At 48.2% G+C, this 24,076-nt stretch overlaps 1 protein-coding gene across 4 annotated transcripts in view; it reads right to left on the bottom strand.

The window, feature by feature from the left end:
- Positions 1-6,056: 6,056 nt before the first annotated feature.
- Positions 6,057-24,076, bottom strand: part of LOC134586387 (uridine-cytidine kinase-like 1) — a 53,385-nt gene continuing 35,365 nt past the window's right edge. For all 4 annotated transcript variants that reach the window (XM_063441873.1, XM_063441872.1, XM_063441875.1 and 1 more), the window contains 7 exons: positions 22,472-22,570; positions 22,301-22,394; positions 22,093-22,155; positions 8,264-8,386; positions 7,469-7,576; positions 6,540-6,696; positions 6,057-6,377 (listed from right to left, as the gene is read on the bottom strand). In XM_063441873.1, the coding sequence (XP_063297943.1) occupies positions 6,298-6,377; positions 6,540-6,696; positions 7,469-7,576; positions 8,264-8,386; positions 22,093-22,155; positions 22,301-22,394; positions 22,472-22,570 (724 nt within the window). In that variant the 3' untranslated portion in view covers positions 6,057-6,297. The remainder of the gene's footprint in view (positions 6,378-6,539; positions 6,697-7,468; positions 7,577-8,263; positions 8,387-22,092; positions 22,156-22,300; positions 22,395-22,471; positions 22,571-24,076) is intronic.

Below are 24,076 nucleotides of genomic sequence, written 5' to 3'. Positions count from 1 at the left end.
TATTCTAGTGTACTGCCTGTAATATTATATGTGTATTTGTGTGTTAAGTTTAACCTGGGATATGTATGCAGCATTCACCTGATTGTTCGGTAGAATCACTCCATTTATTATATTGAGTGAAACTACCGAACAACCAGACCACCCAGGAATAAGTGTGCCTCCAATTACAGTTTGCAACAATGTTGCAAACGGGTAATTGGCAATCAGTGTAATGTATGCTTTGTCCTCTGGGTGGCCGCCATTCGGGAAACAAACACGTGGCGGCGGCCATCTTAAACTACCGAACAGCGGTGTTTTGCCGTCGAGTGTCTGGAACTAAAATCGGACACTTGACTAGGCAAACACCGCTGAGACCTCCATACTTCCAGAAATTCGTATAGAAACTACCGAATGGCCCGCCGTTCGGTAGAAAGAACCCCTCAAACAAGGGAATTCATTCAAACCCTCTCCAGGCTCTATAACACAGGCAATTCGCCTGTTTTCATTCCCTTGTTTGTGACCGACCGCAGGGCCAAAATGCATGGAACTGTTTTCGGATACTTTACCCATGCGGTCGGTCAAATCTTTGGAACCCCATATCTCCCGAACCATTCATCCGAATGACTTGAATTTTGGATATGTTGTCCCCCTGAATAAGGGCTATCCAGCGATGCTGGATTTAAAGGTGTACCCCCGGGTTTTGGGGTACATCCAGAACTTGGCTGGAAAAGTGTACCGGATAATTGGGTTTAATGTTATCTGAGGGGAGGGGATGTGTGGGCTGAACCATGTATGTGATTGGTTATTTTATGCCTCCCCCTGGGTGTGGCCTGTATGTGTATTATTGTAATAAAAGCCAGGCTGGATCAGACAGTCCAGAGTTCCTGTTTTACCCTCAAAGTGATGTGTCGTCTCATTATTGGGGGAAGGATTTATTGTATGCTGTTCCAGTTGACTGCTAGGAGTACAAGCCTATTCGTATGGTTCCTATTCAATGGTCTACAGCATTCATACGCTTGGGAGAATTTAAAGGTTTCTCGGATTCGGTGATTATGGTGTCTGCCAGAGTGCTTGGAGTCCTCAGGAAGCACTAGGAGCATCCATTAACGGAGGTACCAAGTCGGGGTGCCAGGTGATCCGTTACATTGGTGGCAAGCGGTGGGATGGCGTCCTAGTGCGAGGTAAAGCAGCTCGGAGACACAGTTCGTTTGGATTACAAATTGAGGGCAACGCTAGCAGTCGTGCAGCGCCCCTGGGAGCAGACAAGTATGGAAGGTTCTGGCTCTGGAGATGATTGGCTGGCCGAGGTGAGGCAGCGAGTGGCCGAGTATGGGGATGATATACCCATGGAGACACGCCGGGTGATCTGGAACCAGGTCATGGCTGAGCGAAACACAAGGCTGGACCGAGAATTCCGGTTGGCAAAAGAGAGGAAGTATGCTCAGCAGCAGGAGCGTTACATCAGCCGAGTAGAGGCTGCATCCGAGGAGGTTAGCCGTCTTTCCCTGAGGCGGCGGGAGGAACCCGAAGTGGGGGTCCTCATAGACTGGTCCTGTGAGGAACCACAACAGGCAGGTAGAGATGGGACCAAGGTCTCTCCACCGGGCCCACCGGGATGCTGGGCAGCCGGCCCAGATCCCCAGCAGCAGCCAGAGTTGCCAGGTGGGGAAGCAGGTGGCCCTTACTCACAAATGTTGAGGGGCCTCACGGATTGGTCCTGGGAAGACCCACAGATGGCAGGTGGAGATGGGACTGCGGTCTCTCTACCGGCCCTACAGGGATGCTGGGCAGTCGGCCCAGATCCCCAGCGGCAGTGTGCGTTACAGGGAGCTGAAGGTGCCGTTCTTGCTCCCCAGCGGCAGTCTACGGTGCAGGGAGAGGAACCTGTTATCCCCTCTCCCCAGCGGCTGAAGGTGTGTAAGGGAGAGGAGTTTGTTACCCCCTCTCCCCACCGACAACCTAACCCACCAAGGGGAGACAGTAAACCCCTCACCAGCGCAGATGGGACCGTGGTCTCTGCGCCCTGCCTACAGGGAGTACAGAGGGTCAGCCCTGCTCCCCAGCTGCTGAAAGTGTGTAAGGGAGAGGAGTTTGTTACCCCCTCTTCCCAGCGGCAGCTTAGTACACCAAGGGGAGACAGTAAGCCCCACACCAGTGCAGATGGGACCGTGGTCTCTGCGCCCGAGTTACAGGGGGCAGAGGTAGTGGGTCCAACCCCCCAGCAGCAGCGTGATTTATTGGGAATTGGGAGCCCAGTCTCCACTCCCCAGCGGCAGTGTGATTTGTTGGGAATTGGGAGCCCAGTCTCCATTCCCCAGCGGCAGTGTGAATTGCAGGGAATTGGGAGCCCAGTCCCCATTCCCCAGCGGCAGGCTGAGTTACAGGGGGCAGAGGTAGTTGGTCCTACCCCCCAGCAGCAGAGTGATATGCCGGGAAGGCAGTGTGAAGTGCAGGGAGAGGAGAGCAGCGTCCTCCCTCCCCAGCGGAAGGCTGAGTTACAGGGGGCAGAGGTAGTTGGTCCTACCCCCCAGCAACAGCGTGATTTTTTGGGAATAGAGAGCCCAGTCTCTATTCCCCAGCAGCAGGACACTGAATTGGGAGGAGAGACAGTCGGTCTCCCTCCAGAAAGACTGAAAGTAGGCATGGGAGAGGAGATTGTTACCACCTCTCCCCAGCGGCGGATCATCAATGGGCAGAGTGTTCTAATGGGAGAGGAGCTGGTTACCACCTCTCCCCAGCGGCAGCTTAATGTACCAGGGGGAGACTGTAAGCCCCACACCTGTGCAGATGGGACCGTGGTCTCTGCACTTCCAGCACAGGGGGTAGGGACGGTCGGTCCTGCCCCCCCACAACAGGGCTGTTTAGCCAAAGGGGAGACAGTCTGTCTCCAGCAGCAGAGCTGTGTAACTAAAGGGGAGACAGTCGGTCTCCAGCAGCAGAGCTGTGTAACTCAAGGGGAGACAGTCGGTCTCCAGCAGCAGAGCTGCGCAGCTAAAGGGGAGACAGTCGGTCTCCAGCAACCAGGCTCCACCCAGACTACTCCCGTAGTAGTGCTGGCACCAGGGCAGAGTACCGCTGGTCTCTGCCCACTCAGCAACCCACCAAAACAGCCTACTAGTCCCACACACAGCCGGGGTGAGGCACCTGGACCTGGACAAGTTTTTCCATTACTCAGGTGTAGTGACCATTTATTGCGGGTGGGCTGTACTGCTGGTTCTGTCTTGTGGGTGGGCTGCTGGACTAACAAGGGCACTGACCGGCAAGAGGTCAGGTACCCTGTTAGTCTGTTTGGAAAAGGGGAGAAATGTGGCGAAACCAACCTCGCCACTGGGCCCTGGAGAAGCCCGTTTGCTAGCCTCCTACCTGCTGACTATGGCCCCTGGGTTATTTGGGGCATATTGTACTGTATATTGCTGCTACTGGCCCTTTTAACAGCATCTATGGACATATTGGGACTTTTGGGACTACTGTCCCTTTAAGACTGTGATACATATTCTAGTGTACTGCCTGTAATATTATATGTGTATTTGTGTGTTAAGTTTAACCTGGGATATGTATGCAGCATTCACGGATTGTTCGGTAGAATCACTCCATTTATTATATTGAGTGAAACTACCGAACAACCAGACCACCCAGGAATAAGTGTGCCTCCAATTACAGTTTGCAACAATGTTGCAAACGGGTAATTGGCAATCAGTGTAATGTATGCTTTGTCCTCTGGGTGGCCGCCATTCGGGAAACAAACACGTGGCGGCGGCCATCTTAAACTACCGAACAGCGGTGTTTTGCCGTCGAGTGTCTGGAACTAAAATCGGACACTTGACTAGGCAAACACCGCTGAGACCCTCCATACTTCCAGAAATTCGTATAGAAACTACCGAATGGCCCGCCGTTCGGTAGAAAGAACCCCTCAAACAAGGGAATTCATTCAAACCCTCTCTAGGCTCTATAACACAGGCAATTCGCCTGTTTTCATTCCCTTGTTTGTGACCGACCGCAGGGCCAAAATGCATGGAACTGTTTTCGGATACTTTACCCATGCGGTCGGTCAAATCTTTAGAACCCCATATCTCCCGAACCATTCATCCGAATGACCTGATTCTTGGATATGTTGTCCCCCTGAATAAGGGCTATCCAGCGATGCTGGATTTAAAGGTGTACCCCCGGGTTTTGGGGTACATCCAGAACTTGGCTGGAAAAGTGTACCGGATAATTGGGTTTAATGTTATCTGAGGGGAGGGGATGTGTGGGCTGAACCATGTATGTGATTGGTTATTTTATGCCTCCCCCTGGGTGTGGCCTGTATGTGTATTATTGTAATAAAAGCCAGGCTGGATCAGACAGTCCAGAGTTCCTGTTTTACCCTCAAAGTGATGTGTCGTCTCATTATTGGGGGAAGGATTTATTGTATGCTGTTCCAGTTGACTGCTAGGAGTACAAGCCTATTCGTATGGTTCCTATTCAATGGTCTACAGCATTCATACGCTTGGGAGAATTTAAAGGTTTCTCGGATTCGGTGATTATGGTGTCTGCCAGAGTGCTTGGAGTCCTCAGGAAGCACTAGGAGCATCCATTAACGGAGGTACCAAGTCGGGGTGCCAGGTGATCCGTTACACTGGTCATGTGTGAGTTCGTTGTTATGCTTTGTTAGCTTCAGCCTTGGGGACCTGAGGGAGCCTGCGTGTTGTGCCCGCTCTGTGTGGGTAGAGTGAGAGTCCAGGTAAGATGGGAGCACTTTCTCCGGTTGTTGCAGGCTGAGTGGGTGCATGGTCGGTCCTCCGGCAGAGGAGTCACGCTGGGATGAGTGCTGTTTAGGGTTCTGCCCCTCCGGTGCAGCTGTGGTCTCCCGTCTGTTCGGGTCTCCCATGCCTCTAGGTGCTAGCCCGAGTGACTGCGAGGGCTGTGTTTGCCGCTTCCCTGAGTGGGGATCGGGAGGTAGGAGCCATTTTGGTGAGATCGAGAGGAGGCAAGAGGACTTCCGCTCACCGTCTGCACGCATGGCGACCGCCATTTTGGAGGTAGCGGTCGGGCTTCTCTGCCTGAATTGCGGGGTCACAGCCAGAGTGGGGACCGGGATCACCCCCCCGGTCCATAGGGGGGGGGAACGGAGCCGGACCAGCGCCGGTCTGTACCTGTGGTGCAGGATAGTGAGGCAGCGGCCGTCTGCCTCACTCACCGCTGAAGAAGGCCCGGGTTGGGGCAACCGGTTCCTCTCCCCTGGGGGACTGAAGCTCCGTGAGCCAGCCTCTCCCCAGGTCCAACAGTCCCTCGGCTCCGGGTAACTTCGCCGTCGGCCCGGTTAGGGGCGATAAAAACGTGTTTTTGCGATCATTCCTAATCGTGGGCCAGGAGCCGGTCCGACGTGCGACCGTCCAGCTTGGCGGCCCGGCCCCGCCCAGGATAGTAATCTTTAACTAGGAAAGTTAAAATTCTGCATACGTAAAAACTGGTTAGAATTATTCTTAATGGTCATTGGATGAGAAAGAAATGATCTGTTATGAGAGATTATATTGTCAATTGCAACATAAAAGGGTATATTGCCTATGAGAATTGGAGCCAATAGTGATAAGTTAATTCACTGGCAGCTAAAAGTTTTATTGCTCTATGCTGCGCTGTTGTGAGACAGCCGTGTGGGAAGGAATTGCATCACTGATTTAAAAGTGTCTGTCGTAAATGTTGTTGAAAACTGTACATGTAAATAAAATGTTGCTATTTAGCGTTCTGTAAACTGTTACACCATTGCCAGATTGTTTAATTGTTATACCTAAAAATTCACTGATTGTCACGCATGTTACATATTATTATTGTCACAATAAATTATATTTTTATAATTACTTTGTGATTAATGTGTGAAATAAAAATCCTCTGATAAAACAAATTCCAGGGTCTAAAGGAGTTAAAACTAGTGGGTAACTCTTAGCTTTAAATTATTCAGGGGGAACAGTGCCAATATATCACATTTTGATATAATAAAATACATTTTTAATCATTTTTATGAAATTATTTTTAAAATTTATCACTCTATAAATATCCTCACAATGTTAAAAATCATCAAACTGCACAGAAAAGGGGCAACATTTTCTATTAAAACATATTTTATTCCATATAGAACGGTAGGAATGGTGGAAGCAGTCTTCATTGAGCAGAACTTCACACCTCATAACAAGTTTTCCAGATAAATTAATAAAAACCAGCCATGTAATAAAAATGAGCATAACTTATCCCCCTCAGGCTAAAAAGGGGCATAAACTGGAGTGCGGTACAGGAGTCCACTGGGGGAGGGGGAATGTAGAGATTGGCCAGTGACCACATGACAGATCAGAAATCCATATTGCAGTCTTCACCTTCATACCAGTCAGAAGGGGCATCCGTGCCAAAAAAACGGTCCCCAAAATTACCTGCAAGTATAGAAAAAACATGTTATGAACAACAAGAAGGAGCAATAGGGTACGCCATCTGTCAATCACCCTGTGTCCAGAGATTCAAAGACCTTACACAGAGTCGAGACAGAAAACGTGCCAGACAGGAGTGGGTCTAACATAGAATAAGCTTAGTCTCACCAATGCCTGGGATAATGTGAAACTCTTGGTTAACCCGCTTGTCTACGGCCGTGGTGATGATTCGGACTCGTGGAAATGCATAGGCCACAGAATGCACACCCATCTCGGCCATTAGTAATGATAGAAGGAAGATCTTTTCCTCCTGAACATCGTGGTCCTGTGAAAATACAAATCCCATGCAGTCACAGATTCCAACCACACGTTCACCTTTATGTATTCAGTAACCAAATGATCCACGCGATCACAGTATGCAATTACAGAGCTACATAAGTGTCATGTCAGGCAAAATTTAAGCTCACAGTTGTGAAACTCACACACAGCACACACTCACAGCCATGCAGCGCACACACGGACATCTCACAGCCGTGGTACTCGATGCACACACTGACATTATCTCACAGCCGTGGTACTCGATGCACACACTGACAGCCGTGGTACTCGATGCACACACTGACATTATCTCACAGCCGTGGTACTCGATGCACACACTGGCATTATCTCACAGCCGTGGTACTCAATGCACACACTGACATTATCTCACAGCCGTGGTACTCGATGCACACACTGACATTATCTCACAGCCGTGGTAGTCGATGCACACACTGACATTATCTCACAGCCGTGGTAGTCGATGCACACACTGACATCTCACAGCCGTGGTACTCAATGCACACACTGACATTATCTCACAGCCGTGGTACTCGATGCACACACTGACATTATCTCACAGCCCTGGTACTCAATGCACACACTGACATTATCTCACAGCCCTGGTACTCAATGCACACACTGACATTATCTCACAGCAGTGGTACACGATGCACACACTGACATTATCTCACAGCAGTGGTACACGATGCACACACTGACATTATCTCACAGCCGTGGTACTCTATGCACACACTGACATTATCTGTCATGGTACCTACCAGCAACACTCGAATTGCCATCATGGCGGCTGCGCCAGTGGACACGGTGCTGTCCATAAGGATAACGTAATCTTCGCTGATTTCCTTGGGCAGACGCAGGTAGTGCAGCTAGAGATAGACCGTAACAGACAGTGAGCCTGTGCGTTCACCGCATTAAACTACATTCCTGAACATGTCTTTATTTTCTTTTAACATGTCTTTTATTGTCAAAAAACACAGTGGGCATCGGCCACTATTTAACACCTGGGCATAACCCCCTCCAATCCCAGGAAAGGGCTCACCACCCTGGGCATAAACCCCGCCAACACCAGGAAAGGGCTCACCATCCAGGACATATTCTCCTCCAACCCTAGGAAATAACTAACCATCCTGGACATAACCCCCTCCAACACCAGGGAAGAACTCCCCATCCTGGACATAACCCCCTCCAACCCAAAGAAAAGAACTCACCATCCTGGACATAACCCCCTCCAACCCAAAGAAAAGAAGTCACCATCCTGGACATAACCCCCTCCAACCCAAAGAAAAGAACTCCCCATCCTGGACATAACCCCCTCCAACCCCAAGGAAGGGCTCAGCATACTGGACATAATCCCCTCCAACCCCAGGGAAGAACTCACCATCCTGGACATAACCCCATCCAACCCCAAGGAAGGGCTCAGCATACTGGACATAACCCTGAACGTCTGAGCCTTAAATCACTGATGATAACACAGTGCCTACATATGGGCTATTATTCCCAGTGTGGTTTCTGCATTGTACAGACAGAAGAAGAAGAGAGGGCTGGGATCTCACCTCAGGCTCTCCAGTGTTATGGTTCGTCTGTATTAGAATCTTTCCAAGTCGGATGTCCTTACAGACTGCAGTGAGAGCTTGCTCCATGGTCTCCCCAGCACGGAGAATAGACACCCCTGTTATCTATGTACAGGGGTAATAATTACATTAAGTTATAATACATAGAGTGCGAGCTCAGCAGCCAAGACACTTTACTGTATCTACCACCCAATTACTCTGCTTTCTTCAACCCACCAACAGCACTTACTGTACCTACTGCCATCGTCTCCCCTCCCTCCCTTACTGTATCTACTGCCATCTTCTCCCATCCCTCCCTTACTGTATCTACTGCCATCTTCTCCCCTCCCTCCCTTACTGTATCTACTGCCATCTTCTCCCATCCCTCCCTTACTGTACCTACTGCCATCTTCTCCCCTCCCTCCCTTACTGTATCTACTGCCATCTTCTCCCCACCCTCCCTTACTGTATCTACTGCCATCTTCTCCCATCCCTCCCTTACTGTAGCTACTGCCATCTTCTCCCCTCCCTCCATCACTTACTGTATCTACTGCCATCTTCTCCCCTCCCTCCCTTACTGTATCTACTGCCATCTTCTCCCCTCCCTCCCTTACTGTATCTACTGCCATCTTCTCCCATCCCTCCCTTACTGTACCTACTGCCATCTTCTCCCCTCCCTCCCTTACTGTATCTACTGCCATCTTCTCCCCTCCCTCCCTTACTGTACCTACTGCCACCTTCTCCCATCCCTCCCTTACTGTATCTACTGCCACCTTCTCCCCACCCTCCCTTACTGTATCTACTGCCACCTTCTCCCCACCCTCCCTTACTGTATCTACTGCCATCTTCTCCCCTCCCTCCCTTACTGTACCTACTGCCATCTTCTCCCATCCCTCCCTTACTGTATCTACTGCCATCTTCTCCCCTCCCTCCCTTACTGTATCTACTGCCATCTTCTCCCATCCCTCCCTTACTGTACCTACTGCCATCTTCTCCCATCCCTCCCTTACTGTACCTACTGCCATCTTCTCCCATCCCTCCCTTACTGTACCTACTGCCATCTTCTCCCCTCCCTCCCTTACTGTATCTACTGCCATCTTCTCCCCTCCCTCCCTTACTGTATCTACTGCCATCTTCTCCCCTCCCTCCCTTACTGTATCTACTGCCATCTTCTCCCATCCCTCCCTTACTGTATCTACTGCCACCTTCTCCCATCCCCCCTTACTGTATATACTGCCATCTTCTCCCCACCCTCCCTTACTGTATCTACTGCCATCTTCTCCCCTCCCTCCCTTACTGTATCTACTGCCATCTTCTCCCATCCCTCCCTTACTGTATCTACTGCCATCTTCTCCCATCCCTCCCTTACTGTACCTACTGCCATCTTCTCCCATCCCTCCCTTACTGTATCTACTGCCATCTTCTCCCATCCCTCCCTTACTGTATCTACTGCCATCTTCTCCCATCCCTCCCTTACTGTACCTACTGCCATCTTCTCCCCTCCCTCCCTTACTGTATCTACTGCCATCTTCTCCCCTCCCTCCCTTACTGTATCTACTGCCATCTTCTCCCCTCCCTCCCTTACTGTATCTACTGCCATCTTCTCCCATCCCTCCCTGTATCTACTGCCATCTTCTCCCATCCCTCCCTTACTGTACCTACTGCCATCTTCTCCCATCCCTCCCTTACTGTATCTACTGCCATCTTCTCCCATCCCTCCCTTACTGTACCTACTGCCATCTTCTCCCCTCCCTCCCTTACTGTATCTACTGCCATCTTCTCCCCTCCCTCCCTTACTGTATCTACTGCCATCTTCTCCCCTCCCTCCCTTACTGTGATGTGGAATTATTAAAAAATCTTTATTGTACTTGTATTGAATTATTGTACTAACTCCATTTTAACTTTATACTGTGACTTCGTCCTCCATTTTGTCCTCCTAACCTGACTTCTTCAATCCTCCATTTTGTCCTCATGACTTAACTTGTTCATTTTAAAACTACATTACGTGACTGAACTTCTCAACCCAATTAATACAGTAGACAAAGACCGTGTTTCCTTCAAGGACAAGTACCAGGAGGTGCTGGCTACTCCTTAAGACTTGCTGGCTACTCCTTAAGAGCTTGTAAGATAGTACAGTTTGAAGGCCACAGAACACAGTAGTAATGAAATGTTCTATTCATAAGAGACCTTGCACCTGGACATAAAGCCTGATATCACTGACCGTGTAAAATGACGCTTAGGACCCCCTTGTCCCCCACCCGTGTCCAGAATAATCCCACCTCTGATGGGTGGGCACGGGACTAACCTCTTAATTTTACTAACCAATAGGTAAGACACTAACTCCGTCACTTAACAATTAATCCAATTGATGATGTTTATTTGCTGATATTCTAATAATCAATGATGACGCAAAATGCCTCTTAAAAGGGCCTGCGCGCCCGCTTTTTCTTCACTTGCCAATAAACTTTCTCGAAGTTATTTTAACCTGAACCTCGTGTGTCAGACTTAATTACTTCAGCGTATATACGCAATTTAATTTATTGATTTGGACAGGAACAGATAGACTTTGAACATTTTGGTTTACTTTCAAAAAGTACCATAACAACTTGGCGCCCAACGTGGGGCATCGGGCTATGTCCGGCCGGTGAGCCGTCCTAAGGAAGACAAGGGTGGACGGAGGAATCCAGGGGGAAGGAAGGGAGATTGATCACCTCCAGATACACGGTAGAGACTTCTGCAGAGCCACCGGTACGTTCCGGCCCCTTTGATTGACCCGTCCACGTGTCTGTGACTGCTTCCCGGGAGGACATCAAAGACAGGTAATATCTTGCCCGGTGTCTCGTTACTCACTTGTTTACCTGCATTTTAGTCTATCTGTTGCCTGGGTGTGTTTGAATTGTTTGCTTGTTTCCCCATTTTGAGATAAAGGGGGGTGGACCTGAGGGGACTTGCCTGGGTCTTCGGTTTGTCTGTTTATCTGTTTGTATTTTACCTCTTTTGGGATAAAGGGGGGTGGACCTGAGGGGACTTGCCTGGGTCTTCTGTTGCCTGTTTTACTCCGTTTAGGAACCACTGTGCTGTGGTTGTAGGGAAAAAGGGGGGTTGACCTGTGGATGTGTTCCTGGGGGTCATCTTTTCCTGTTTAACTCTTTTAGGAGCCTCGTGGCTGGGGCTGTAGGGAAAAAGAGGTGTGTTGGATCTGTGGAGATTGTGTAGACTCATAGTTTCCTGGGGATCCTTCTTGTGTCACTTTGATAGCCTAGCTAGCTTCTCTGTGCACGTTACTCTGCTTGCAGAGTGGTGGTACCCTCCAGCTTTGAGCGCTGAGCTGGAGCCATTCCAATTTTTATTTTGTGGTGTGTGAATTCGGGCAGGCATTGCTGTCTTCATCACCACGGAGTAGTGGGACTTATAAAGTGGGTCTTTATAGGGGCACTACAAGAGTGAGGGTAGCGCAGACACTATTAGTGAGCTGCTGTGACGAGGGAGGCATATGGATTTCGGGCCGGTGTTAGCTGTTATCCTTGGCCGTTGGTAGTAAGATACTACGGGATTGAGGGAGGTGACTTTGGAGTAAGCACACGAGTAAAGGAAAGGAATTATTGTTGATTTCATTTGAATTGTGATGCATGCACTGTATTTCAACTGTATTGTTGTCTTGTTTGTTTAATAGGAGTCTCATGAACTCCTGTGTCTGTCTCTAAGGATTTTCCTTGCCTTTCATCTTTTCTGTACTTCCTATATTATTATACTATCCACTCCCATTCCTCTTGAAGGAGAAGTGATTGGTCACACACTTCTCACCTCGCTCCAATCCGTGTCTACCACCCCGGGTAGGCGGATTCAGTGACTAGTCTACGTTTTGGGAAGACGCACCTGAGAAAGTTTTACGGTTCTCGGGTGGCAGTCGAGCATTGTAGACGTTCTTGTTCCGTTTTCCTTCTCTCTCCCTATATCTAGGACGCTGGTATAGGGGTAAAGGGATTATGGGGCAGGATTTAAGCAAGCCCAATAAGGGCTGGTTAGCATGTGATTTGGTAGAAAACAGAGAGGGTGAGGAGATGGTTAAAGGTGTTGTAAAGATTGCAAAAGTATGTAAAATTACTGTACCAACGGGTGGAAGATTGCAACCAGAAAGTTGGCGTAAGTTACTGGCAGAAATGAAAGGCAAGCTTACAGATAATGGTTTATTAAAGACTGCTGAAGCATGGTACAGAGTAGCGAAGGCTATTCAGCTAGAAGGTTGGGTTGAGGAAGAAATAAATCACAAGGGTGTGAAATTGTTTGTGTATCATCAGAATTGCGTTGCTGGGGTCTACCCTCAGCCAGCGCCCCAAAGTGGCGCCCAGGGGACGTCTATCCCCAAGGTTCAGTCAGCAGTAGGTGATAGCCAGCTGACTATGTGCCCCGCTCCCAATCCTCCTAACACTCATCCCGCCACCTCCCCTGTTTGCCCGGTCCTGAATTCTGATGGATCTTTCTTTTCCCCCTCCCCGTCCCTAACATTCCCATCATCCTCGTCCATCCCTACGCTACCTGCTGTACCTCCCCCTAACATTTCATCTGCCATTCCTTCCCTACGCTCCCTCTCCGTTCATGACCCCCTCCCCTCCTCATCCGCCCAACTAACCACCTCTTCCACCCTCGCCCCGACTCCTCCCCCTCCCATCTCCACCCCAGTCCAATACCCCACCTCCTTCCCCTCCCCAGCCTGGCCCTACCCCCTCCCGTATCCCATGACTCTGCCCTATCCCGGATATCCACTACCCCTTCCCCAAGCCACTCCCCAGGTCCCGGTCATGCCCAGTCCGACACAGTCTGCCCCGGATGTGCCCTCTTCCAACATGGCCGCCGCTTCTTCCCTTAACCCTAATGTAGCACCTTCTCCGGCCACCAATATGGCGGCCCCCAGTTCGGCCCTGATGCCGGTAATCCCCGGTGACTACCTATCCCCAGGTTATGACTCACTAGCCACCCCTGCATCTGGGGCTCGTTCCCAACCACCGATCCTTTCACCTCATTCGGGCCCTGCACCACGCAAAAGAGCCAATATCATAGAATTCGATGATGACGAGATGGACAGGGTGTCCCATGTCTCATCGGAGCTTGCCGCGGGAGCCCCAACTCACCGTTCTATCGATGACCCTTTTGGCCACAAGGGTCGGGGAGAACAGGCCCCTTCTAAATATGTTGCCTTTAACCCCACTCAAGCTAGCGCATTAATGAAATCGCTCCCCGACCCAGAAAAACAGCCTATGCCTTTTTACCGAGGGATAGTTCAAATTCAAAAGACTTATTCCGCCGCATGGTGTGATCTACTCAGCATTTGTGCTATTAAAGCAGGGGATGCCTATTGGCCAAGTATGGCCCGTCACCTCAGTACAGATCTGCTTTCCAGTGATGTTGATTACCCCTCCGGGGTAACCTTTTGCACCCAATTAAGAGAATGGGCTAAGGACAAACTTGCAGATCAGGCTGCTGGCCTTACTGATGTTGTTCAAGAAAAAGGAGAATCAGTGGAAAAGTTTCATGCAAGACTGTATCAAATGTTCACAGATTTGGGGTTTGATCTTACTGACAAAATTCATTCACAAATGCTGTCAGGTGCGTTTGTCCAAGGCGTTAAAGACTCTATACGCAAGGGAATTATTGCTGCACGCCCTGAATATAAGGTTGTTCCCCTGGATACCCTGCTTTTAGTCGCTAGGGGCCTAGAATCTGCCCAGACCCCCAGAAGGCCAAGCTCTGCTCCTCTTATGGTATCACGCAGTATCCCTGTTCCCAGGGGCACCAGACCAGAGGATAGCTTCTGCTTTAATTGCAAAGCTAAAGGTCATTTTAAAAGTGATTGCCCGGAACCCAAAAGAGAGATAAGAAAGCCATCCAGACCTGCCCCGGTCACTAAGACCGAAAAAGGGGTCCCAATAGTTGAGGAACCCGATGAATAGGAAATTGGCAAGCCTGTGTCTGTGACCCCTGTCATGGCAGTGTCTACAGGGGACAAAGGGGGGCCACTTGCCACAGTGACTTTACCCATTGAAGGCCACCCCACCACATTTCTAGTTGACACAGGTGCAGCCCGTAGTGTTCTACGAGAACAAGACCTGCCAGACCCATCCTTCCTGTCCAGTATTGATGTCTCTTGTGTTGGAGTGGATGGCCAGCCAAGACGTAGCCCTTTAACAACTCCGCTGCGAGTTGGTTCTAGCCTGCTCGCTCGCTTTGTAGTATCCTCCACATGCCCCATTAACCTGTTAGGTGCTGATGTCCTCTCACGCCTGCAAGCATCCATCACTTTTACCCCGGATGGGCAGGTAGAAATGTTTACACCTCTGTCTGTATCAGACACTTCAGCCCTATGCTCTTTGCCTCTGATGCTGCATTTAGAAAAGCCCCGTGGGGGGGCAGCAGAATTAAGGTCCAATTTCCCAGAGGAATTAAAAACACAGGTGCCCGCTAAGTTATGGTCCTCAGGCCCAGAGGACATAGGTCACCTAAATGTTCCCCCTGTGGTGGTAAAGCTTATTCCAGGAGCTAAATTACCAAGAAAACCACAATATCCATTAAAACCAGCACAGTCTGCTGCAATTTCTGTCCACATTAAGGCACTCTTGGAGAAGGGTGCCCTTGTCAAATGTAAATCTGAATGCAACACCCCGTTATTTCCTGTGAAAAAGAAAACTCCGAAGGGTGAGCCAGAGAAGTACAGGATGGTTCAGGATCTCCGTGCTGTTAATGAAGCTACAGTCCTGGACACCCCTCTTGTACCAAATCCTCATACTCTGCTCTCTGGAGTCCCACCATCTGCAAAATTCTTCACAGTTATTGACCTAGCAAATGCTTTTTTCAGTGTCCCACTGGACCCATCCTGCCAATATCTGTTTGCTTTCACTCATGAGATGCAACAGTATACCTGGACTGTCATGCCCCAAGGAGCACAAAATTCACCAAGTCAATTTGCAAAGGCCATGGCCACCATCCTTGACCCATGGCAAGCCGAGCACCCAGAAGTTGTTCTGCTTCAGTATGTGGATGATTTGCTGCTCTGTGGAGATGACATACCCACTACCGAAGAGTGCTCAATTAGTCTGCTTTGTTATTTGGCAGAACAAGGATGCAAAGCTTCGCTCATCAAGCTACAGTTCTGCCAACCTTCAGTAATTTTCCTCGGACACTGCCTATCTCAAGGTACCAGACATCTTACTCGGGACCGGGTAAGAGCTGTGCTGGATATTCCGCCTCCAAGGACTTCTAAGTCTCTTCATGCCTTCCTAGGCCTCATTTCCTACTGCAGAGCATGGATCCCAGAAGCCTCTCTGCTCATGCAACCTCTCTATGACGCACTTAAGTCTGACCCTTTCTGTTTAACTAAAGAAGCTATGGACAATTTTAATGCTCTCAAACGAGCCATTGCTTCTGCTCCTGCCTTGGGCCTCCCTGACTACTCCAAAACTTTCAAATTGTTTGTCTCTGAAAGACAAGGCCACGCAACAGGAGTGCTCACCCAAACTAATGACTTAAGAGGCCGCCAGAGGCCTATTGGATATTTCTCATGTCAACTGGACATTGTGGCCAGAGGGACTCCTTCCTGTCTCAGGGCTGTTTTTGCTGCGAGAGAACTCATAGAGAAGACCTCAGACCTGGTCCTTGGCCACCCTCTGGTTGTTTTGGCCCCTCATGACATCTCTGCCATCATCAACCAAGTCCAGCTCAAGCACGTGTCTCCAGCCAGACACCTGCGCTTACAGTGTCATCTTCTTTTGCCTGACAACATTTCCATCCAAAGATGTCAGGTGCTTAATCCGTCCACTCTTCTTCCACTCCCTGAGGGGGGTATCTACTATGGATTTATCACGGATGAAACCTACATTCACCTGCTCTGTGGATGTATCAAGAAAGTCATGCATCCACATTTGACATTTTATGAAGGTGAAAAACCTCTCTGTGAAGGCCCAGATCACGCCTTCTGCACCACGTGGTACAAACCAAACATTACCCCTGAACCTTGCTATGAAGATGAGCTTTACCACCGGACCGATGTAAAGCTTACTGCACAAGACTTCTATTGTGACTCTGACGGCAATAGTATGGTCTTGATCCAGCTACCTCAACAACTTAACTACCTTTACCGTCATTGGGATACTGCTATCCCACATATTCCTGTTACCAAGTTGAAGACAAGGTCATGGAATGATCTTGGGCCCATGGCAAAACTATGGGCCACCATGAATGAAGAACAGCTACGGGAAAATGGTATTGTCAAATACCCAACAACTGACCTTCTAGAAGCATGGCCACGCCATTTCCTGGAAAAGGAATTTCAAGATCTGGTCATAAAGAATGATTATGACCCAGAAACACCTCATGACTGTTTTGAACAGATGAAAATGGAAACAGTGCACTTACCAACTGTGCATGAGAACCCATTACCAGATCCGGATTTTACCCTGTTTGTGGACGGATCGAGATATGCCGATGAAGGAGGAACATATCATACAGGATATGCCGTAACCACAACAGATGAAGTTATTAAATCATCATCCTTACCACCAGCGATGTCTGCACAAGAAGCTGAATTACAGGCTCTGACTTCAGCCTGCAAAATTTCCGAAGGAAAACGTGCCAACATCTATACAGATTCAAGATATGCTCTAGGCGTGGCACATGACTTCGGCCTAATTTGGAAGACTAGAGGATTTCTTACCACCGCCGGTACACCAGTCAAACACAGCACTGCAATCAAGGAGCTAATGGATGCCCTCCTACTCCCCAAAGAAGTGGCCGTTTTGAAAGTAAAGGCCCATGGGAAATTGGATACAGATGAAGCAAAGGGCAACCATTTGGCTGATCAGGCTGCTAAGTTAGCGGCCAGGGATTTGCAGGAAGTGGATGAAGAAGTGTCCGGACAGGAAGAAGAAGTCCCTATTTTTGCCCTGCAAACTCTTCCTACTGATTTGCGAATTTTACAAGAACAGCAAGCTGCAGTCACTCCTGAAGAAGTCCAGAAATGGAAAAAGAAAGGAGCTGTCCAAAAGGACGGAATATATTACAACAACTTCAAATTTTGTCTTCCCAGAAATTTGTATCCAGCAGTTGTCCAATGGGCACATGGGCCTGCACACCTGTCAAAAGAATTGATGGCCGCCCTCATACAGAAGTATTATGAAGCACCTGGAATCACAACATTGATCAATAGCTTCTGCAAGGCCTGTGTCATTTGTGCAAAATGCAATCCAGGAAGACCAGTTAAAGTACCTGCGAAACACCTGGCAAAGCCCATGTACCCCTTCCAGCGGATTCAAATTGACCACATCCAAATGCCCAAGAGTGGGCCCCATGAATATGCACTAGTAATAGTGGACATGTTCTCAGGCTGGCCAGAAGCCTACCCAGTGGCCAATATCACTGCAAAAACAACCGCAAAGCGCCTACTTACAGATATTGTATGTAGATTCGGACTCCCAGAAGTTATTGAGAGTGATCAAGGCCCAGCCTTTACAGCAACTGTGACTAAAGAAATTTGGACTGCTCTAGGGGTGACTCTAGCCTTCCACACCCCTTACCACCCACAAAGTAGTGGTAAAGTGGAGCGCATGAATGGCACCCTAAAAACTAGAATGTTAAAAATGTCACAAGAAACAAAGATGCCCTGGCCAGAAAGCCTACCAATAGCTCTATTTAGTGTTAGGCACACACCTAGAGGGAAGCATTCACTGTCCCCATATGAGGTTCTATTTGGGACAGCACCCAGACTAGGTTGTTATTATCCGCAGCAGTTGCAACTCCAATCAGATGTTTTAGTAGACTATGTAACTGAACTTGCAAATGTCCTAAACAAAATACATGCCCAAGTTTTCTCTTCAATTCCAGATCCCGAATTGGATACAGGTTCCCATAACCTACTTCCCGGAGATTGGGTCCTGGTCAAGAAGTTTGTGCGGAAAAATACCCTGGAACCAAGATTTGACGGTCCATTCCAAGTTCTCCTGATTACCGCAACCTCCGTCAAATTGGCCGGTAGGCCAAATTGGATCCACGCTTCCCACTGCAAGAAATCTCCTGCCCCAGAGGAAGCGAATATCGCACAAACATGTATCTCTGGTACATCTTCTCCTTAATTAGCCTTATGAAGGCCCAGCAAGTAGCCATTACCAAAGACATTAGTGGGTACACCTTCTGGTATAATTCATCATGCACCCAGGTGGCTACTTATACCTTTGACTACTGTGATATTGTAGAATGCCCATTTCCCACACCACAAATCCAGAGCATCTATAGAGATATCCCTCATTCGAAAGACCCATATGTTTGTGTAGTTGACAAACAATGGGGGCACAATTGTGATCACTGGGGGGCGGCGGGATGGAATGCCGGGCCTGCCTGGGGTTACAAACCAAAAAGTGCCGTATCTAAAGTAGATGATCATGGTAGATCCCTTCTCCAGAGGATGACTTTGAGAAAGCCCGGGGGGAGTACACCAATGAAATTAATTCTTAATATTGAGCATCCAAGCCCAACGGATGCAGACCAGTATGTGATGGGGATGTATTGGAAAAAGGGTTCCTATAAAAAGTTAGGGCATTTCTACCTTAAAGATATGTGCAACTCTTCTGAGTGGCAAGGGGCCACCCATATGGTCCCTAACCCATTAAAACCTCATATCCAGACCTTTCAAGACATGATGGCCATTGCTAACCCCACTTTTGAAGATACCATGGCCGCTGAAACAGGTTTTAATGATGTAAACTTATGGTTAGAATGGATGAAATATAATGCTAATAAGCATAATAGAACTGCATGTTACGTGTGTGGCGGTGCCCGGCCTCACCTAGGTACCGTACCTTTAATCCTACCTATAGATATAGAAGAATGTATTTTAAGCCTTTTTGCCTATCACTATAATTTTAACAGGTCCATATGTATTGCATGGACAAAGGAGTATCCTCTCCTAGCCAACGATGTCAAACCCCCTGATGGTATTACCGTATATAAAGGTAATTACACTTGCTATGCCATGTACGATGGTATTGGTAAATTTGTGGGTAACTTTTCCAAAGGTTATTGTGCTACATACAGAACTGTTCCTGTACGCTTGCTGCAACACCATACTAGGTCACTAGGAGACATTTACTGGTTGTGTGGGGATTTACAGCTGAGATCCAGAATGGACACAGAATGGTGGGGAGAGTGTACTTTGACTAAGGCCATCATGCCTATACATATTATTTCTGACACACACCTCAACACCCATGAGTTCAGCCATACTAAGGTTAAACGTGACGCCCCAGTGAAAGGAAGTTTTGATCCTCATGTATATATTGATGCCATTGGAGTGCCCAGGGGGGTGCCCAATGAGTTTAAAGCTAGGGATGAAGTTGCTGCAGGATTTGAATCAATTTTTACCATAGTTACCGCAAACAAGAATCTAAATTGGATAAATTACATTTACTATAATCAACAGCGTTTTGTCAATTACACCAGAGACGCCCTCCAGGGGTTGGCCGAACAGTTACAGGCCACATCCCAAATGACTTTTCAGAATAGAATGGCCCTAGATATGATCTTAGCCGAAAAAGGAGGGGTTTGTAAGATTTTGCCCGACACTATGACATGTTGTACCTACATCCCAGAAAACACAGGCCCTAATGGTAAAGTCACACTAGCTATAGAAAAATTAAATGACTTGTCTGAAGAGTTAAAAAGGAATTCTGGGATAAAAGATCCCTGGGAAAGATGGTTTGGTTGGATGACAGGATGGCAAAAGGCTTTAATGCAGATTGGTATGGCTATACTAATTTTTCTTTTTATTTTTGCTCTTCTCTTTTGTTGTGTCCTCCCATGTCTGAGAAAATCCCTCATGAAGACTGTTGACCAAGCAGCACCCACTTTGACCCATCTCGAAATTGATGACCAAGAATTCCAAGACATCAACTCACCCTGTCTGCCGCTGCAAATTATCCCCTTTGTTGATAAAGTGCAGGAATTCTAGGAAGGGACTAGATTAGGGACAGCATCTGTCAGTGAATGGTAAAGGCCCCATGTGGAGAAGTGGTGGGTTAGCTGCCATGGGATACCCTTGGGTGTGAAGCGTTCGAGAGCCATACTGACGGATGGTTAGCCTATTAGGGTCAGATCTAGGGACAGCCTTGCACTTTGCATTAACATCTAGCTAGCAGCCACGGGGTTTCTGTGCCTTTGGGTTAACACGTCTTCTGATACTAACATAATAAAGTTTTATCTCTTAGAATCTAACATTTCATAGGGGGGACTGATGTGGAATTATTAAAAAATCTTTATTGTACTTGTATTGAATTATTGTACTAACTCCATTTTAACTTTATACTGTGACTTCGTCCTCCATTTTGTCCTCCTAACCTGACTTCTTCAATCCTCCATTTTGTCCTCATGACTTAACTTGTTCATTTTAAAACTACATTACGTGACTGAACTTCTCAACCCAATTAATACAGTAGACAAAGACCGTGTTTCCTTCAAGGACAAGTACCAGGAGGTGCTGGCTACTCCTTAAGACTTGCTGGCTACTCCTTAAGAGCTTGTAAGATAGTACAGTTTGAAGGCCACAGAACACAGTAGTAATGAAATGTTCTATTCATAAGAGACCTTGCACCTGGACATAAAGCCTGATATCACTGACCGTGTAAAATGACGCTTAGGACCCCCTTGTCCCCCACCCGTGTCCAGAATAATCCCACCTCTGATGGGTGGGCACGGGACTAACCTCTTAATTTTACTAACCAATAGGTAAGACACTAACTCCGTCACTTAACAATTAATCCAATTGATGATGTTTATTTGCTGATATTCTAATAATCAATGATGACGCAAAATGCCTCTTAAAAGGGCCTGCGCGCCCGCTTTTTCTTCACTTGCCAATAAACTTTCTCGAAGTTATTTTAACCTGAACCTCGTGTGTCAGACTTAATTACTTCAGCGTATATACGCAATTTAATTTATTGATTTGGACAGGAACAGATAGACTTTGAACATTTTGGTTTACTTTCAAAAAGTACCATAACAACTGTATCTACTGCCATCTTCTCCCATCCCTCCCTTACTGTACCTACTGCCATCTTCTCCCCTCCCTCCCTTACTGTATCTACTGCCATCTTCTCCCCTCCCTCCCTTACTGTACCTACTGCCATCTTCTCCCCTCCCTCCCTTACTGTATCTACTGCCATCTTCTCCCCTCCCTCCCTTACTGTATCTACTGCCACCTTCTCCCATCCCCCCTTACTGTATCTACTGCCATCTTCTCCCATCCCTCCCTTACTGTACCTACTGCCATCTTCTCCCCTCCCTCCCTTACTGTATCTACTGCCATCTTCTCCCCTCCCTCCCTTACTGTACCTACTGCCATCTTCTCCCCTCCCTCCCTTACTGTATCTACTGCCATCTTCTCCCCTCCCTCCCTTACTGTATCTACTGCCATCTTCTCCCCACCCTCCATCACTTACTGTATCTACTGCCACCTTCTCCTCTCCCTCCATCACTTACTGTATCTACTGCCATCTTCTCCCCACCCTCGATCACTTACTGTATCTACTGCCATCTTCTCCCCACCCTCGATCACTTACTGTATCTACTGCCATCTTCTCCCCACCCTCGATCACTTACTGTATCTACTGCCATCTTCTCCCCTCCCTCAATCACCTACCTACTGCTATCTTGTCACTTACTGTATCTACTGCCATCACCTCCTAACTCACTCATTGAACTTACTACTAATCCCCCTTTTAACCCATTTACTGTCTCTCCTCTTTGTTACCCAGTTACTGTATCTACAATTACTGGTTCCCCTCATGGGTACTCACCCTCTGTTTGTGGATTCTCTTGCCCTGGTATAAAGTTCCCTGAGGAGTCTCCACAGTCACTGGCTGAAAGAGGTAATGACAAGCTGGTGAACGAGGCTAGGATTTCATGTTAATTAGTTACGAGTGACAGAAACAAAAAGCAGGAAATCATCCGAGTGCAAGGAGTAGGGGGCTTCCACGGTGGGAGCTGGAAGGTGCTTCCACTTACCTGAAGAGGCAGGAAGGAAAGTGCGTGTTCTATCAGCAGGCGCATGAGACGTTTGGAGTAAAATATAAACTCGTCCCGATTTGTGTCTTTATTTCTATAAAACCCAGAGGAGACGTGGTTAGAACAATTGCAGATGCAATAGAGTAGAGCCTGCCAGAGCGAGGGCCTCACCTGATGATGGTGTGCATTCCCCGCACCTGAGGGGTATTCTGGAGAACACTCAGGGTCTCAGGCAAGGGCTGCCCTTGGTGAGCAGAGGCCAGAGCTGCCCTAAAATAGAGAGAAAGTGTCAGAAGCCAGAAAGTACTTACTAGACACACCAAACCCACAGCAACTTCTGGTAAGTATATCCCAAACAAAATGATTGAGACAATCCTATACAGGTTAGTATGAACAGGTCCTATCTCTGGGAGAGCAGCCCAAGAATACGCATTAGAAACTCCAACAAAAAACCTGCAGTGTTCCGGGTAATTTCCATATCTCAGATTTCTGCCATCGTTGACACCCCACAGTGAGAGGGACAGACTCTGTGTCCCATAGCTCCTTCTGCCTGTGTCACCCTGCAGTGGGAGAGACAGACTCAGTGTCCCATAGCTCCTTCTCTCTGTCTCACCCTGCAGTGGGAGGGACAGACTCCGTGTCCCATAGCTCATTCTGTCTGTGTCACCCTGCAGTGGGAGGGACAGACTCCATGTCCCATAGCTCATTCTGTCTGTGTCACCCTGCAGTGGGAGGGACAGACTCCGTGTCCCATAGCTCCTTCTGTCTGTCACTGAGATGTGGCACAGTTGTCGGTAGATGAAATAGAAAGCTGGATATATATATGATTAAGCCAGATTGTGAACGAGGTGGTCAGTTCATGGAAAACGAATGATGTTAATAAAAGGAAGATACACACTAATTAAAGAGAACATGCAGGTATAAATTTGAGAATGTCATGCCACATCTCAAAATGCAAGGCTATTACAGCAAGACTTCCAAAAACACCAGTTTCCTTTGCAAGACAGAAGCCCCGGAAACAGGTTGTTCTGACCAGCAGGAGATAATTAATAACAGACTGGAGTGTAACTAAACCAGGACAGTCCACATTATAAGCACTGTATAGGCTAAACCAAACAGCATGCACGCTCAGCATTATTACACAGCCAGGACCCTCAGCCAACATCATCGTCAATCCTTCAGCCAGGACCCTCAGCCAACATCATCGTCAATCCTTCAGCCAGGACCCTCAGCCAACATCGACAATCCTTCAGCCAGGACCCTCAGCCAACATCATCAATCCTTCAGCCAGGACCCTCAGCCAACATCATCGTCAATCCTTCAGCCAGGACCCTCAGCCAACATCGACAATCCTTCAGCCAGGACCCTCAGCAAACATCATCTTCAATCCTTCAGCCAGGACCCTCAGCCAACATCATCGTCAATCCTTCAGCCAGGACCCTCAGCCAACATCATCGTCAATCCTTCAGCCAGGACCCTCAGCCAACATCATCGTCAATCCTTCAGCCAGGACCCTCAGCAAACATCATCTTCAATCCTTCAGCCAGGACCCTCAGCCAACATCATCGTCAATCCTTCAGCCAGGAACCTCAGCAAACATCATCGTCAATCGTTCACCCAGGACCCTCAGCCAACATTTTCAATCGTTCACCCAAGCCCCTCAGCCAACATTTTCAATCGTTCACCCAAGCCCCTCAGCCAACATTGTCAATCGTTCAGGCAGGACCCTTAGCCAACATCGTCAATCGTTCAGCCAGGACCCTCAGCCAACATCGT

Source organism: Pelobates fuscus, chromosome 2 (genome assembly GCF_036172605.1).
Source record: "Pelobates fuscus isolate aPelFus1 chromosome 2, aPelFus1.pri, whole genome shotgun sequence".
In the NCBI taxonomy this organism is placed as follows: domain Eukaryota; kingdom Metazoa; phylum Chordata; class Amphibia; order Anura; family Pelobatidae; genus Pelobates; species Pelobates fuscus.
The sequence above is the reverse complement of the archived record's forward strand: the minus strand, read 5'-3'. Positions and strand labels throughout refer to the sequence as shown.